Below are 18,402 nucleotides of genomic sequence, written 5' to 3' on the forward strand. Positions count from 1 at the left end.
GGTCCTGGCTCCAGGGGTGTGTCTGTGCGGATTTGTTCTTGTGCTTTTTCAGGGAGTTTCTTGAGCAAATGCTGTAGTTTCTTTTGGTAACTCTCAGTGGGATCAGAGGGTAATGGCTTGTAGAAAGTGGTGTTGGAGAGCTGCCTAGTAGCCTCTTGTTCATACTCTGACCTATTCATGATGACGACAGCACCTCCTTTGTCAGCCTTTTTGATTATGATGTCAGAGTTGTTTCTGAGGCTGTGGATGGCACTGTGTTCTGCATGGCTGAGGTTATGGGGTAAGCGATGCTGCTTTTCCACAATTTCAGCTCGTGCACGTCGGCGGAAGCAGTCTATGTAGAAATCCAGGCTGCTGTTTCGACCTTCAGGAATGGCACAAGCCTACAATACATAAATGGGCAGAGTACTATTTAATCCTATGTTATATACAGCCTACAAATATGGCTTGAAAATGTGTTGAGTGCCCAAATGAACAGGAAAAAAGGGGGCAATTCAGCACATGTCCTGTGCTTACCAGCCTTTCACTTTTAGCTCTGAAGTAGGGACGTGGTGATGGTGAGATACTGCAGCATGTCTCCAGGTGGTGATGTTACACCCGGTAGGAAAGGGCATTGTAGCTGGCCTAGCTAGCATATTTGGGTGATGGAAATCTGGTTTGTTTTCCAGTACTGTACAGCAGGGGTGTTTGAAGTATCTTATACGGGGTATAAAATAATACTGTTAACCTTTTCTGTATGGGAAATAAAATGATTGACCTGTAGAAAACAGGTTCCAGCACTCTTGTGCTCTAGCATACTGAAATGTCACACTAGCAAGATTAGTCATTACATGGGAAAGGTGCTTCACTTCATTGAGCTGCCAAAAAAGGTTAGTAAGAATTAGAAAAATGTTGCTATGTGTCTGATCTTGTTTGAGGCATCCAGCCTATCAACTTTCATGGCTCGATTCTGTTCCTGTGGAAGTCAATGGAAAGCACCCTATTCCCATCATTGACTTTAATGGGAGAAGGATTTGAACCTTAAAATTGTAGTAGATAATTATTGCTGTCCTCTGAGGTCCTGAGCCCCTCCTGCAAGGTGCAGAGTACCCTCAACTCCCATAGATTTCAAGGAGTATTTAGGTTGCTCAGCACTTCTAAAGATTGGCCCAATAATTGCTGGAGCCTTTTACTTTTCACTTTGACATTTTTCTTTCTCGCTTTTTTACTGGAAAAATAGGGGAAATGTATCTGGTATTTTCAAGTGTAATATCTCCTTTGTCTGACTGCATCCTCTTGAGGATGCAATTGTAATTGAAAGGAAAAGGACAAGTTTCTGAAATGCAAAAGCTTAAACCCAACATAGGTCGATGGTGAAAATCTTGTGTAATCGGTGTCTTAATTTTAAATAGACCAAAGCCTAAATTGTAATGTAGTCTTATTTTAAAAGGATAAAATCATCAAAAAGTCCAATAATATTTTCATTTCTTTATAGATAATTCTGAAATAATCAGCAGAAATGGAATGGAATGTCAAGAGACCTCATTGAGAATTGCAAAACATTGTTATTGTACATACTATCCTGTCTCCTCCTCTCTAGAATTGCCACAAACTGCATGCTAAGTAAAGATTTTGTTCTTATGGACAGATCAGAAATTCTAAAAAGCTAGTGCTGCTGTATTATATATGAATATTACATATGGTATGCTTAATATATTCCAACCTAAAATAGTTAGCTACCTGATACGAGCTGTGATGTTTCAAGACATAAAGGGTAACATTTTACTTTTAAAGATTTTATAAACAGTTTACTTCATAGGAATATTTATTATCTCCATAACTATAGCTAATGCGAATGGCCCCATTAATTTAATATTTTAAGATTCACAATTTTTTGAATTTTTCAAGTTTAGCAATAGTTAATTTACATTGGCTAAAATATATCCCAGTTACAGGTTTGATTTTAACCCTAATTATTGTTATTGTAACCATGCAGAAAAACTCGAAATCCTATGTTTACTACCCTAGTCAGCTGACTCCAATACAAAGAAAGGAAGTGAAACAAAACCCAGTACCTCTTCTCATCACCCTGTAAGTCTAAAATTTTAAATAAAAAAGTAAATCCAACGTAAGCACAAATTCTTTAGATACACATAAACTGATATTTGACTTGTATAGAGAAGTTGCATTGAATCATGGGACAGCAGAAAAAAAATTAAAACTTTGCACGGTATGAACTTCATACCTCCAAACAACAGAGTCTTGAAAATATTATTTTACAAGTATATTTATAACGTTTTTAAAAGAGACTTCGCAGAAGTGCCTAAATTTTGCCACATCAGACTTGAAGGAAGTGAGGCTGATGCCAACATTCTAATCCACAATAAGTGACTAATCTTTTAAACTCTCAGTCAGGTTACCTAAAAGAACCAAGTTGCTGTTGAGGTAACTTCTATCAAGAGCAACAATGACAAAAAGGCTGTAGGTGAGGAGATTTGTAAAATATTCTAATTTAACTAAAACTGAGTTCAGTCACTGAAAACCTGATAAGTGACTTTAATCTAGATTATTAACTAAACATTAAAAATGTAGGGAGAGTTTCAGTTGAATAAATCATTACAGTTCTTGCATTTTTTAAAATTGGATTAAAGGGTTGTAACTGGATTACAGCATGGAGGGGGGAAAAACTAGTTCTTTTAACCTTTTTCTTTAAAAACATATTTTATGTCACAGAAATATGAAGATATCTTTAATACAACTATATACATATTATATATATACATACATACATATATATGGATTAAACAGATTTTAATGTTTACTTTTTTAAATACATTGTTGTTTTACAAGGTAATTATATATGTACAATTAAAATTTCATTTAGGTTTGGTTTAAGATTTGTTTCCAGCACTGCTGTACCAAATATTTCATATTTTACATTTTGTATGTTGCACACTTCACAGATACGTAGTTTTTAAATTATTGTTTAAAAATGAAAACAGCTGTTATAAGTGAATATTATGTATAATTGTTGATAACATTAGTTTTCTATGTGGACATTGTTAGTGATTGCAGTATTTTAACTTAACCTTTTCAGATTGATTGTAAGTATTTTAAACTTTGGCAGCACTGCCTTTTCTGAAAGGCACTAGAGCACTAATGGTATGATTATTTGTCTAGGAAATTATTTTCCGTTCTAAATTTTGTTTGTCAAATGTCTAATTACTGTCTATTTATATTAAAGCTGTAGATCTGATCACCCGAAAGAGAAAAAAATCACAATCTGATTGTAAAATTAACATAGTGGTTGTAATGTTGCATTTGTTTTATTTTGTGGAAAAAAATGTATCTTAACTTCTGTTACTTTAGCAGTTAAGGTATCACCATTATGTACTATTAAAACACTAATATTTGTAGACTTTCTCAGTCATTATAACTAGGTAGTTGACATTGCAACTTGCCTATATCTGTCAAAGTTGTTTTTATTTGTTTTTAATAATAGTTCATTTAGGCATTTTGGTAGCTTATTGTACAAGACTAAATGGTAAATTATCCACATTGTTTAAATATTTTATGTAGAGGACTGTTTAAAACATTGTTTTGTGCAAACTTTTTGTGTTTCATGATAATGATTCTATCGTTTTTTACAATTACTTCAGTTCTACTATTTTTTTGCCCATTTGTGACAAAGCTTCAGATACATCAGGTCTTGCATTCAGACAAACCTACAAAACAAACGAGAAAATGTATTTTTAATACGAGATCCACTTTCCAACTTTATAACTTTGTGATATTCCTAGAAACTGAACAAGTACAGATCTGTGCTAACAATAAGGAGGCAATTACACAGATGTGCAGATAAATGTACAACAGATTCTGCATTTTATTTATTAACAAATAATTTTTAGAACAATTACAGATTTGGAAAGATCTAAAACTATTTTTCTGTATAAATATTGTTTGCCAAAACTTTTTATATATTTTAAAAAGGAACTATAATGATGAGTAAACCTTAAATGCTTTATTTACTTTAAATAAATAAATAAACTCCCCAGAAAGAGCCATGAGATGGGCCAAAATTGAGATAGTAAATACTATAGCTGAGACGTGATTTCAAGTTACTTGAGATGTCTCAGTATTTATTTTCTATAAATGAAACAGCACTTCACCAAATACCTTATCATTTCTTTCTTTCATACAAAATGTAATTGACTGCGCTTATACTGAATATTTCAATAAGAGTTAAAGAAATCCCTTCTTTCATGCCTTTCACTGTAACCATGAGCAATCTGTTAAATATCCATTCTACTTTTGTTGTAACATTAAGTTCATTCACCCCAATGTGCAACCGCTCAAATAAAAAGAAGCATTTTAAAATGATTTCAGCAGCACCGCATTCTTTCATTGTTGTGACGACACGCTGAAAAGAGCAACTGGTGCAACAAGTAAAGAGAGTCAAAAATCAAAAGAAGATGAGCATGGTGTTTTTTAAAACCATTTTTTGATTGTGGCAAGTAACAGAGATGAAGCATCGTAAAACGAAATGATCTGGCTCAGGATGAGCAAACATGATTTGCCAGGGGATGCAATTCTCCTTTTTTTCCTCCTTCCCCCTAGTCAGCAGGAGCCATTAGAGCAGCATCCACAACTGCTGTGCACATCATCTCTAGGAGGGAATTTGCATAATGTATGTATGTAGTTGCAGATGTACTAGCCTTGCCCCAATCCTGAGAATGCCTCTCTCTGCCGGGCGTGGGTTCCCTACACATCAGTTCCACTGCATTGAGGCTTGGTTCCACAAAGGTATTTGAGCACCTAATCCCCAGATTTAGGCATCTAAGTCGCATTTTAGGCATCACTGCATTCCATAAAACCCCATCTGGCTCAACTGCCACATAACCCTGAAGGTGCAAAAACGCATTCCTAAGGTTTTGCATTAGAAGTTGGTTAGGTGCTCTGTTTCTGCCTCTGGGCATGCACACTGCTGCCTCCCTCTAAGCCCCAGAGCGATTCACAAAGCAGGGGAAGATAGATGTTCACCTGACTATCTTGCCTATGGGACACAATCCAACAGGTGTGCTCAGAGGCCACCCAACTCCTCACACAAAACAGCTGGGGGTGGGGGAGATAACCTCCTTTATAACCTTTAGCCTAGAGGTTAAGGTAAAAGCCTGGCTTGTGGGATACCCTGAATCAAGACCTTCCTCCACCTGATGAGGAGAAGGGATTTGAACAAGGTTCTGCTGCCTCTCAGCTGGTTGTTGTAAACACTCGGCTATGGATTACATCTCATTCTCTCACTGGCCTAATTAATATTTAATTATTCTGTTATTTAATCGAAGTGGAACAACTTCAACAGGAACGACAGCAGGCGCGCCACATCAGAATATTCCACAGCCCAGTGATTAGAGCACTCAGCTGAGAGGTGGTAGATTCCTGTGCAAATCTCATCTTGTCAGGCAGAGGGGGGCACCCATATCGCAGGTGAGTACCCTATCCACTGGGTTAAAGGCTATAAGGGACCTCCTCCCCAGCCACTGAGCTACGTGCTATAAAGGAGGTCCTTCCCAACACCCACTTCCCTGCTGCTTTGGGTGGAGTTAGATGTTTGTCTAGTTCATTCTCACCAGAAACAACTTAGCCATCTAAGTCACCTGCCTCCAGGAGAGGGGTTCCTGTCTGTGGATCACCAGTACAGATAGCGCCTCCCTGCCACCTGGAGTTAGGTGCCTATCTCCAAGAGGGGCGCAGTTTAGGACACACCCTTTTTTGGCATAGCCCATTGGCTATCTTAGGCAGCTCCCCACCTAGTACGCTGGCTTTGTGGATTGTGTTCTAAGGTGCCTGTCTTTCCCCATTCATTGTACAGGAGCCGAGGGGCCTAGATCAGGCTTTGTGGATTACATTGTTGCAGTGATTTTCTAGGTGCCTAAAAGGTATGTAGTGCACCACCTAAGTCTTTTTGTGGATCTGGGCTTGAGGGCCTTCCATGGATTTACCTCTAGCAGAAAAATTACTTTATGCCACTTCTGTCAGTATACACACTATTGTGTGCAATGACACAATTGTCATCTGTGCAATGTAGCTCACAGATGTATTGGAAAAAATGATAGTTACACATTATGTAGCTTTTTTCCTGCATAGATCTCTCAGCCTTTTATAAAAGTGAGTAAACATGAGTGTATCTGCATTTTCCCAATGGGGGAAGCAGAGGCTCATAGAGATTGTTATTTGCCCAAGGCCTGGGATTACACAGCAAACCAATGACAGAGTAGGGATTAAAATTCCTGGTTCACAGTCCCATGATCTCTTCACAAGACCATGCTGACATTTGAATCTTCAGTAGCAGGACAGAACCCATTGCATTCGGTGTAGAGAGAAACAGAAACTTGATGTAGCATTGTTTAGGGGACAGGCTTATCCTTCATTCAAAAAGAGCATAAATAAATAAAGGGCTGTCACACCTTTTGTCAGAATCCAAGGATTGGCATGAAGGCTCCTCACCCCCTAGAATGGTCACACCTGGTCAGGCCGAATGAGGAATGCTGGCCAGGAAGTGTGAGGAAGCGAACGCAGCAAGTGCAATGCCAGTTCCATTGCAAATAGGACTTTGTTCTCTAGGTTTGTCAGTTTTACACATTTGTGAACACTGCATTCTCTTGTTAAATGGCTATCAAAAGAAATAAAACCCCGCAGGGCAAGGAGTGTTTGTACCATCACCAAAGAGAGCTAGTTAGAGAGGAATCCGATGTCTCAGTGATTGTGGAAAAACACCAGGCACGCCTGTCCAATGGCAGGTGTCTCAAGGTCAATGCTTGTCAAGGAAGAGTATGTTTGGGTGATGGAAGGTTAGAGGCCTGCTAGGGACATAGTACAGATGAAGATGATTTCAGAATGTTTAGTTAATTGAATTACTAAAACCTCAGCTTCACCTGGTTCTGTTTACACTTTGTCACATGAAGCCCCATCCTGCTGTAAGTATTTGGAAAGCTGACTGCTGCCATGAAGGCTCAGGAAATGTTGGCATTCATTTTAATTTTAAAAAAACCCTTATTTTCATAGTTTCATATTTCAATATTTATGCCTGTATCTGTAATTTTCACTCCATGCATCTGAAGAAATGGGGTTTTTACCCATGAAAGCTTATGCCCAAATAAATCTGTTAGTCTTTAAGGTGCCACCGGACTCCTCATTGTTTTTGTGAATACAGACTAACACGGCTTGGCACCTTATTTTCATGTCAGTTAAGAAACGATTCTCACAACCACCCCTTCTGAACTTCCTCTCTTGTGCTGAGCTTAACTCTATAGCCAAGTTCTGTGTTTTGACTAGTAAACCTACCTTACCTCAGGTAATTGTGGGGTTTCAAAAATGAAACAAAGCACTTTAAAGAGATGAGGATTCATAATTATTAGGTTTTTCCACCAAGTTTTACGCAAGGCAGAAGGTAACCCGGTGTTGTTTATGACCACTGTAGTGTGCAGAGAGTTGAATGAGTCTTCTGCTGAAGATATTTCCTTGTTTAAACTCAATGGATTTTTGAAAATGCCTTGAATTGCCTTGCTGACTCCATCTTTTTGATATCAGGTCATTTGCATAGTATGCTCCTTGTTTCCTTTGAAAAGCCTCTTTTCTGGGTCCTTGATTTCCTTTTCAAATGCTATGTAAAGATTACATTTTTGGGTGTGACTTTTTTTAATGATTCAAGATTATTTTTATTGCTTTTGCTAGAAGGTACATTCAGGAATGCACTATCAAAGTGATTAAAATTTCTGGTAAACAGAGTGGGGGGGACAGCTGGTAAAGATTAACATGAAATTCATACCTGTGTTATCTTTCAGTGGATGCTAACATTAATTTGAAATGTTATAAGAAAATGTTTCCTACAGCAAAGAAAAGAGAAATAAAAATGTTTTGAAATATGAAAGGAAGATGAGTGGCATGAAACTGAGAAAGGGAAGGTTAAAAGCAAGAAAGGACTGTCTGTGCCATGTTGTGTAGTTGTGATGTTTCCACAAAAGGTGCTTGAAGAATTATGTAGATACTGGTGAATACATTGTTTTATAAAAATGAACATAGTGGAATTACAATGGACTTTAACCTCTGAAGATCTGAGTTCAAATCCTAGTTTCGGGTGGAAATACATTTAGTGAGCCTTTTCCTAGTCTTCGTCCACATCACAAACCAGTACAGTTTCGCCTGAATGGTAATAGAGTCACAGGATCAAAATAGTACAAGGTCACCAGATACCCTTGTGATGTAAGGGTGATATAGATAGGTCAGGATTCACATACATTTGAGGAACTAGGTGGGGGGATGGTGGCTCAGCTTCATGCCTGGGCTGAACATGTGCCAAGCCAAAGCTAGTTCTGTACTTTCATTAGCAATACATTTGCTTACTTTCCATGTAAGGGTGTGGCAGCGAAGCAGAGGTGTTTTCTTCTCCTTTGTATGAAAACAGTTACTTATCTGAGATCAAATGGACTTTTCAATAGACATTAGAATCAGTGAGCCTGGAATTAGCAGCTAACAGTGCTATTCAGAACTAATAGATATCACTTTTCAGCTTGAAGCAAATACAGATGTTTTTTCTCATGAAGAAATTGTTTTGATTTGAAGCACTGTCAGCCACAAGTAACCAGCAATAAAACCAGAAATTATGATGAATTTTACAGTGTTGCCAACCCCAAACATTAAAAATCTTGAGTTAACACCTCAAACATCATCAGATTAGCTTAGAAACCTTATGATTTTTTAAAAAATCATAAATGTTGAGTTCTGTTTATTCAACATCTGGTTTTTGAATGTTTGGAATACACTCAGGTCACATTTTTAAAGCTTTTCTCCCCAAACATGAGGGCCCAAAAACTTACTTACAAAACAGAGATCCCCATGCATTCATATGACTCCAAGAGGTGGGGCTTAAGAAAAATACTGTACATCATGACACTTATGATAAAATATGAGAGTTGGCAACACTGATATTTTTATAAGGTTTGTTTTCTTTGAGATATTATTTCTTGTTCTGACACAGATGGGAAATGCACAGGTGAAGAGGGGACATCAGTAAGTCTTTGTCAGATAGCACCCCCATGGGGTCTCTGAGGCCTGGTCTTCCCACAGTTTTTGTACTGTTATAACTATGTTTGTTAGTGGTGTGATTTTTTTTACTGATACAGTTTGTCAACAGGACCCCTAGTGTTGATGCAGTAATACAAATATAGCTTATTCCCTATTCTACATGGGAGTAAGCATGAGTGCCGCATGAGCCCCCCCTTCAGGGAGGCTAGCCACCCGGCCCCAGCCCTTCCCCCGGAGCCCCCACCCACTGCCTGCCGGAGCCCCACTTAACTTCCCCCCAGCCCATGGAAGTCTGGAGGAGCCCTGGCCGAACAGCTCCAGGCCGCCCGCCAGCCCCAACCACCTGCTGGCCTCCGGTGGGAGCTGAGGTGCCGCTGGCTTGGAGGAAAGGGTGCAGTGTAGATGGGATGAGGGCTTGGCTTAGACCTTGGCCTATTACACCCACTGCCCATGGGAGTAAGCTATACTGGCGCACACACACATTTATACCAGTATTACTGCATCCACACATCCATACTACTGAATAGTAATAAACTTCCATTCTGTGCTTCCATCTTTCTCCAAGAGCCCAGTCCAACTCCCATTGAAGTCAGTGGGAATCATTCTGTTGGCTTTAATGGAAGTTGGATCAGATGAGTACTATTCACATCCTACTTAGTCTAACTTTCAGTTGCTGTGTTCTGGGGACGTGTGTGCTATGAAAAGCCCATCCTGATTCTCAGCTCTTTTGTTTGTTTAATGTTTTCATTGGATGATGCAGTTTTATTGCTTTTATGCTCCAGGAGCATATTTCAACCCTTTCACCATCCCGGGTGTTATTTAAAGTATGCCTGCCCATTAGTCCTATACTGTTTGTACTCGTGCAAACATACTCCACTCACCGCATAAAAGACCTGCACCACATTTGCAAGCAAACTATTCTGAAGTCACTAAAATTGCATTCCTTTTAGATTAAAATAAATCCTTTATTAATTGGAAAAACAGAAGAAGAAAAATCATCATCTCAACCTGTAAGAAACACCATCTGATCCCATTGTAAGCTGCCTTCAAATATTCTTTCAGGCCCTCATGTTCACAGCCTCACCTTTGCTGGCAGTATTTAAGGGATTCATCAGTTCCACACTATGAGCCATGCCATTCTTGCAGTAACCTTCTTATAGGCTTATACTGGCCGATCTGAGGGGTCACTTCCTGTAAGGCTATCCAGACTATCTGCAGCTTCACAACAACAACAACAAAAATACAGCACCTTTCAGCATTTCCATATAGATTAGTTAGAAATATTACCTTGCATTGCTCATTCACAATTGCACATGAATTGTGGGGTGGGCTGGGAATATGGTTTGGGCATTTTAAATAAAATTTTGCTTCAACATAGCTCCCTTCTGGGGGTTCATGTGTTCTTACAAAAGACAACAAGTTCAAGTACCTGATGGACAGGCTGCTGTGGGCAGTATTTTGTGATCCTGGACAAGGGGAACGTACCAGGTGAAAGTCTGTCTCAGACTGCCTAAAGATTCATGTTTCAGAGTAGCAGCCATGTAAGTCTGTATTCGCAAAAAGAACAGGAGTACTTGTGGCACCTTAGAGACTAACAAATTTATTAGAGCATAAATGGACGCAAATCTGATATCAGGAATCATAACATCCAAAAACCAGTAAGAGAACACTTCAACCTTTCTGGCCACTCAGTAAAAGATTTAAGGGTGGCAATTTTGCAACAGAAAAGCTTCAAAAACAAGACTCCAATGAGAAACTGCAGAGCTTGAATTAATATGCAAACTAGATACCATTAACTTTGGTTTGAATAGACACTGGGAGTGGCTGGGTCATTACACATATTGAATCTATTTCCCTAAGTTAAGTATCCTCGCACCTTCTTGTCAACTGTCTAAATGGGCCATCTTGATTATCACTACAGAAGTTTTTTTCTCCTGCTGATAATAGCTCATCTTAATTAATTAGCCTCTTACAGTTTGTATGGCAACTTCCACCTTCTCTGTAGGTATATATAAATCTTCTTACTATATGTTCCATTCTGTGCATCCGATGAAGTGAGCTGTATCCCATGAAAGCTTGTGCTCTAATAAATTTGTTAGTCTCTAAGGTGCCACGAGTACTCCTGTTCTTTTTTTTAAAGATTCATGGTGGTCAAATAATGGAAACAAATATCTTCATATAATTATTTAGTGAAAAAGTTGACAACTTTCACAGTGAATATTATTCATAACAAATTGTTCAGTTACATCTCTTTTGGATCATGGGAAGTTTGAAGAGAGAAGATTGCAGAGTGGGTCAGGGACCATCAAACAGGTGCTAATGATGAAACCTAAGAGAATGACATATTGATTCTCTTCCGAGTTTCCTCCCACCTTCTGCATCTCATCTTTACCCCCTTATGACTAGTCTGTTTCCTACTGGTGAGAAGAACTATTTTCTGTATGAGAGGCACAAAACAAAAGTCACCACATTGTGTTTTGTACTAAAATATGAACTATCTTCAAGGGATCTGAGATAGGTCCAAGAACAAAAATTTTCTGACCTGCCTACAAGCTGTGATGAAGGCAACAGATGTGTTTCTTTTTCAGAATAATTATCAGTGGAACTGCTTTCAAAACCAAGTTTCCTGTGGAATATAATTATTCCTGTTTAAATAAAGGACTCTGTGAGAGCTATTTAGTAGCACCTCTTTGTACACAACAAGAGCTGTTTCTTCTTAACACAGCACTTTCTACCCTTCCCAGAACATTACTCTTTTAGTATCAAATATTGTGCAGCCAAAATGTCTAAAATCAAAGATCATTTTACATTCAATTGAATTCTTGAAATTTGAAAATGTTGCAATGAAGGGAATTTACTTTACTTTTTTATTATTGTTACTATTGCATGCATCACAAATTCTTCAAGGGGAGCAGCCAGTTCTTCCTTCCTTCCTCCCTGTTTTAAGAGGCTTCTTTATAGGTGGGTGGGACTGGATTGTTGCTCCAGGAGTACAGTGTTGGGGCCAGTTTGGAATACGACTGGTAGGGGAGTGGCCAAAGAAATGAACTTTATACTATGATGTGATGTTTGCAGAATGTGGGCTCTGCCAGATCAGTGATGGAACATGTTTCATCTTTGGGAAGACCTCAACCAAGAATACCTTGACACCATCATAATATTCACATGGAACAGAACTGCGGCAGAGAAAGATGGAGGCTGGCAATCTTTGAGACGACCAGGATTGTGACCTTTCTCTGGGACTGGATTGGCAGCTAGAGTACATTGTAGAGCCAGGGTGTTCTGTGTTCTCAGTTTTCTTCATTTAGTGGTCACATTACTGTATGTTGAACCACTTCTTGTTTTTGACTGTTCTGGGTAGAATGATTTGCAGTAATCAAGCTTTGAGGTGATAAAAGCATAGGTTATTGTATCTAAGGTGAAAGGAATGGACATAGTCTCTGGACCAGTCAAAGATGGAGCCACTGCTTTTATCTGATCATCTACAAATTAGGAAGGAGATTTTTTTCAGGACCCTGAAATTGCAGACCACCAAGTCAGATGGTGGGAGATACCCTCAGTAAAGGATGAGGTAATGTAGTGGGGGGGAGGGATAGCTCAGTGGTCTGAGCATTGGCCTGCTAAACCCAGGGTTGTGAGTTCAATCCTTGAGGGGGCCATTTAGGAATCTGGGGCAAAAATTGGGGATTGGTCCTGCTTTGAGCAGGGGGTTGGACTAGATGATCTCCTGAAGTCCCCTCCAACCCTGATATTCTATGAATGTTTCCTGCGAGTTCCTCCTGTTGCTTATCTCTTCCCTTCACCATCACCTTTGTCCTAGCTAGATTGAGTATGAGCCAGCTGTTTCTCATCCAGAGCCATATTTTTCTTCTTTGGACAGCAGGTTTGGGTTGAGGATGGCCTCTGATGTCTAAACCTTCAGAAGTGATAGTAGCTTATTCCTAGATGGATGGCATCTCATAACTAACCAATTTACTAAACACATTGGTTCCACTAGAGGTTTCCTAGGGGAATTGGGAACAACAGGAGGAGTCCAAAAGAGAGGTTTTGGTCTCTAGGAGGCAAAACTGGGGAGATATTCTTTTCCCAACTGGCCTGGCCAATCCCAAAAGCAGAAACCAAGAAAGATGAGGCTTGGGGAAGCAGGGGCAAGTTAAGAACTACTACAGTGCCCAGAGCCAGTCTCTGCAGGGAGACAGGGAACATGCAGCTCTTGGCCTGCTCAAAGGGATGTATTATAGTGGATTGGCAGAAACTGTGGTGGAGTTTAGCAGGTATAAGACAGAGAGAGAAGCAGGGAACAGGAGCAAGGAAGGAGATACAGCTCTGGCTGTGGGGCAAATGTTACAGGGTGCACTAAAAGGGTCTGGAACACAGAAGCTGGCTTTTAGAGGTTCACTATACTCTAATGGTGAAGACATTTTCTGCTCTAGGTTATATGTAGGCTCTAAGCCAGTTAGTACAAAAGGCCTATTTTTAAAGAAGGATTTTCATGAATTCAAGTGTTTTAATCCTTGATCTTTTTCATTGTTCACAATCATAGCTGCTGTCAAACAGCAAAGACTCTTTATAAGATTTCAAAAAAAAGAAAGAAAAAAAATTTAAGACCTCCTAATGATCTAGAACAAAGTATTCAGAAGTTATTTAAAGTATACATTAGTCATGTCCCTTGAATTCCACAGCACTTCCATGCAAGAACATTGTCTGGCCAATTTTAATATGTTTTGCAGCTGTGATAATGTGTTTGGGCCTGCAGTTCTGAACCTGCAAAATACACTTAAGCTGAAAATTTCTCAGAGCCTTGCTGTTCTGCCAAATCTGTCATTGACAAAAATCAGAAGGGTCAGCCTAAGTACTGCCTGCCCACCTGCCTCTCCAAACTTAATGAATACAGAAACACACACAAGTGGAAAATGTCTGTCCCTCTCTTAGAAGGCTATATTTTCATTAATGCAAACACCACTTTTAATATCCACTTTCACAACATTGTAATCATTATGAGTGCACGATGTACAGAATTTAGTGATGAGAAATGAGAAGTAGACTGTGTGATGTTAGGTCATATAGTTCACCTCCCTGTCAATACAGGTTTGTGCTATAATCTTCCTTAAGTAGTAAATGAACTAACATCAGTGGCTTGACGTATTTTTTTTAACCTCTGTCACAGTGTCACAGTGCCATCAACAACCATCCTTCAAGGTGCTTTTCCCCAAGTAAAATACCTTTTGTTAAAATTCAAGCCCCATCTTTCCCCTCCTGTTTTGCATGGGGAAAATAGCCTGAGCCCAAGAATTGAAGTGGGGACGGGGGCAGGGTAGCAAAAGAGGAGAGTGTGGTCTCCACAGTCTTCTACCCCTTCTTCTGACTGCATGGAATTCTTTTTGCCGAGGTTCTGTATGGTTTTAGGTCCACCAGTTTGGAGAAAGCAGGAGCCATTCACATTCTGCCATATTCTCCTTCAAAACTGTGGGACAAAGCACTGCAGATAAGAGCCAGCAGAGGTTTATACTACTGCTTCTTCCACACTTGGAAACCCACTTGCATGGGAGTGGGCACAGCTGGAAGATGTGGGAGCCCTTAGTAGCATAGCACCTGCAGGAGCCAAGCTATCCAAAGAAAGGTAGGAACCGGTGGGGACAGGCACCTGGACAGAGGCCAGAGGTCTCTGAATGGATCATATACATGAATCACTCCCACGTGCACTTCTTTTCTAAGTCCTTGCACTGATTCATAGACATTAAGGCCAGAAGGGATCATCATGATCATCTAGTTCAGTGATATTCAGACTTCAGTGGTTCAGGAGCCAAATTAGTGATCAACATTATCCAAAAGAGTCACAGTAGTGTGAGTTTATTGTTTATACATTTTTTTATTTACATTTATTTACATTACATTGTTTACACATAAACACATTTACAATAGTGTTATATGGTCATATTTAAACAGTATGATGGGGAAATATTTAGTTTGTGTTTATATATAAATATATATATAAACACAAACATATATACACATACTCGCAGCAAATGGTTGACCAAGTATTATTATTTTATCAACTACGATTGGTTAATAACATAGTAAAAGCATCCTGATTGGTTAATAGCTTAGAGTGGTTAATAATTAGATCACACTGTTTTAATATCATGTACTGCAAAGAGCCACAGGAGACACATTGAAGAGCCACTTGCCACTTGTAAGCCTCAGGCTGAGTATCACTGATCTAATCTGACCTCCTGCACATTGCAGGCCACACAACCTCATCCCCATCACTCCTGTAACAGACCCCTCTGGGTGAGTTACTGAAGTCCTCACATGATTTAAAGCATATCTAATCTTCCTTTGCTAGTGCAGTTATTGGGAAATACCTTTCACTCTTGGTCATGAGTTGGGTTGCAGTCTGTCCTTAGCTTGTTCTTTGTCTGTTCATGCTCTTCATCTACCCTATGTAAAGAGTAGAATATCTAGTATTGGTAGCTAGGCTGAAAGTTTCCATAGATTTTTACCCTCTTCTGTTTTTCCTCATTGCCACACTCCATCTCTTTTCTTGCTCCTCCATATTTATCTTGACTGTTGTTTCAGTTCGCAGTCTCTGACTGTTTCTGCCATAGGGCACTCTTCCAGAGTGACTACAATCAAATCTTTTGCTTCAAGTCTTCAGCCAGTCACCTGCAGGGGTAAGGAAGGAATTTTTTCCTGCAGTGCACAATTGGCCAGATGTATTCTGGGCGGGATTTCATCTGAAGCATCAGAGACTGGCCTCAGCTGGAAACATGATACTGGATGGGGCAGTGTCATGTTCTGGGATGCAGTTCAGACTAGTGAGAGAGTGTGTCACTGCCTGTTCCATATCCCTGAGTGCCTCAAAACATTCTGCTACTGGAGCTCCCTTGTCTGGACACTGCCAGCCAGCATACGAGCATGCACTGCATGTCTGTGGGTTAAGCAGATCTGACTCAATACATCTCATTCCAGCAGCCTGCTTGTGACACCAGAGCCAGACTCTGGCCTCCTGACAAGATGACCCCCAACAACCCTCCATCCCCAAACTGTGTACCCTGCAATGTCCTGCCCTCTCCTGGACCACTCAGCGAGATCTTAAGGTTTATTTGTTCCTTTGCGGATACAGTACCCAGCAGTTTGCCACATTAACTGGAGTTAACATTCACTTTAAATCAAACATAGCACTGGGCTGGTTTAGATTAAAAGTAAAACAAGTTTATGAACAAAATGAGATTGGATTTGAAGTGAGTTCAAGTATAAAGGATAGGGTTAGAAATGATTATAACAAAAACAAGTGAAAAACACTTTCTAGAGGCTAAGAATGAAAACAAGCTGCAGCCTTTGTTCAAGGTAGTTTCCTTATCAATCTCCTTTCCAGCAAGATGCTGACCACCTCCTTGGTCAGGCTCTCCCACAAAGTCCAAAGCACTTGGTTCCTTTGTTGTCTTAAATGACAGGTAACTTGGGGTTCTTTGCCCCTCTCTATTATAGTCCACTGCACCATTGAAATGGATCCTTCTGAAGAGTACCCCCCAAAGTTCATTCAAGCTGTGAGGAAGGTGATATGGAGTGGTTATCTACTCCCCTTGATGGTCTCGTTTGCCTTCTATGTAAATTGCATTCCCATTGTCTCATAATGTACCCTGGAAATACTTCAAGGTGGCAGAATCACATTCCTTTGTTGAGGGTGGGTAACTTTAGCTCTACCTGCACACACACATTGAAAACATAATTTCCAATAAATTTATAATTTTGAATTTGTCCTCCATGTATACACCACACTATACTATTAATAATCAGTATGGTATTGGCTTTCTATTGCTATCTCACATTACACCTTTTAGGTACAGGTTATGACTACAGTGAGTTGGGGTACATTGAACTGGTCAAGCCAGCTGAAACTTACTATCAGATATCAGTGAGCCTCTTCCATTGGGATACTGTTAGGTCACATTGGACCAGTGTTCTGCGATGGTATAGAGAATCTTCTTTCTCTGGCTGGTGTGTTCAGTCACATGCTCAAGGTCAAACTGATCACCTGACTGAGTCTGAGAAGGGATTTTCCCCTTGGTCAGACTGGCACAGATCTTGGGAGTTTTTGCCTTCCTCTGCAGCATGGGGTATGGATCTGTGGAAGCATCTGTGAAAATCTCACCTTCCTTGCCATTCCTTGGGCACTTGGGGGGCACCCCAGTCTCTCTCCTGTTCTCTGCCAGTGACCATCTCAGTGTTCCAAACCAGTGTTCTAAACTCTTTAATGGACTGTTTTGGAAAAACACTCTGAAACTTCTCAACTATCCTCAGAGGGGATGGGTGTGTGTGGGGGGGGAGGGTGGTCATCTCTTACTTCAGACCCAAATTTGTCTCTGCTCCACCATACAACATTTAGTCTCCTGAGTAGTGAAATACTTTAATTTAACACAACATGGGAATATCTGAGTGAAATGTAGTGGCCTATGATATACAGAAGGTCTGGCAAGATGACCTAATGGTTTCTTCTGGCCTTAAAATACATGAAACTTCATTTGAATTGCTCCATTGTTCCTTTAGCTGTTGCTCAAGGCCTTGGATCTTTCACTTCAGAAGGGGGAAAGGCTGCAGACTTGATACCAATATGGCCCTTCTGGATTTCGTTCTGGAAAACAAACATTGAGAAGGTTCCTCATTGGCTCACCTTGGTTCTTTCATTATCCATTCTATATCCGAGCTGTGTTATTTCTTCATAAGGGTCTCCTCACTTGTTGGGACTTGTCAGTATCAACAGACTTTAGTCTCTTCCTCCCAGAATTCCCTCTGTCGTCTGATCTTCCCTGTTCTTGGCTCACTGTGTTTCCCAAGTCATAGGTCTTTATGTCTGCTTCAGCTCCACGCACTCATTATTATCAACACTGTCTCACTGCTTCAGCCATTCATTCAGCCTCCACACAGAGCTTTCAGACAAAAACCCTAAGCACTCACAACTCCCTAGTTGTTACATTATAGCCATGAAATACATTTCTTTTCTTTTAAGTGTTAGGAAAAGCTCCTGACGGCTTTTATAACATTTCATCCATTTAGAGCTGCACTTTGTATTTGTTTCTAAATAAACCTTAAAGAAAAAAAAAGGCTGATGGGTTTTTTTTCTTTTTTGGTGATTAGTACTGCCTCCAGCTCTGTTTGTACAGCTATTAAATCTATCCAGGTCGTCTTGAAGAGGAATTGCTTTGTATTCCAGTTCCACTGCTGCGCACTTTCCATACAGTGTCTGATTTCCACTTGCACTAAGCCTTTTCCCTTTGAAAATATCTTATTATTCAATGTCTTGGCACCATTTCTTTCACATCTCAATCAATGTTTGGGTTC

General features: G+C 39.9%; 1 protein-coding gene across 29 annotated transcripts in view; it reads left to right on the forward strand.

Annotated features, from left to right (window-relative positions):
* Positions 1 to 4,359, forward strand: part of MBNL2 (muscleblind like splicing regulator 2) — a 181,211-nt gene extending 176,852 nt beyond the window's left edge. For all 29 annotated transcript variants that reach the window (XM_038405879.2, XM_043504692.1, XM_043504680.1 and 26 more), the window contains one exon: positions 1,475 to 4,359. In XM_038405879.2, coding sequence (XP_038261807.1) covers positions 1,475 to 1,602 — 128 coding nt within the window. In that variant the 3' untranslated portion in view covers positions 1,603 to 4,359. The remainder of the gene's footprint in view (positions 1 to 1,474) is intronic.
* Positions 4,360 to 18,402: the final 14,043 nt, after the last annotated feature.

Source organism: Dermochelys coriacea, chromosome 1 (genome assembly GCF_009764565.3).
Source record: "Dermochelys coriacea isolate rDerCor1 chromosome 1, rDerCor1.pri.v4, whole genome shotgun sequence".
Classification (NCBI taxonomy): domain Eukaryota; kingdom Metazoa; phylum Chordata; order Testudines; family Dermochelyidae; genus Dermochelys; species Dermochelys coriacea.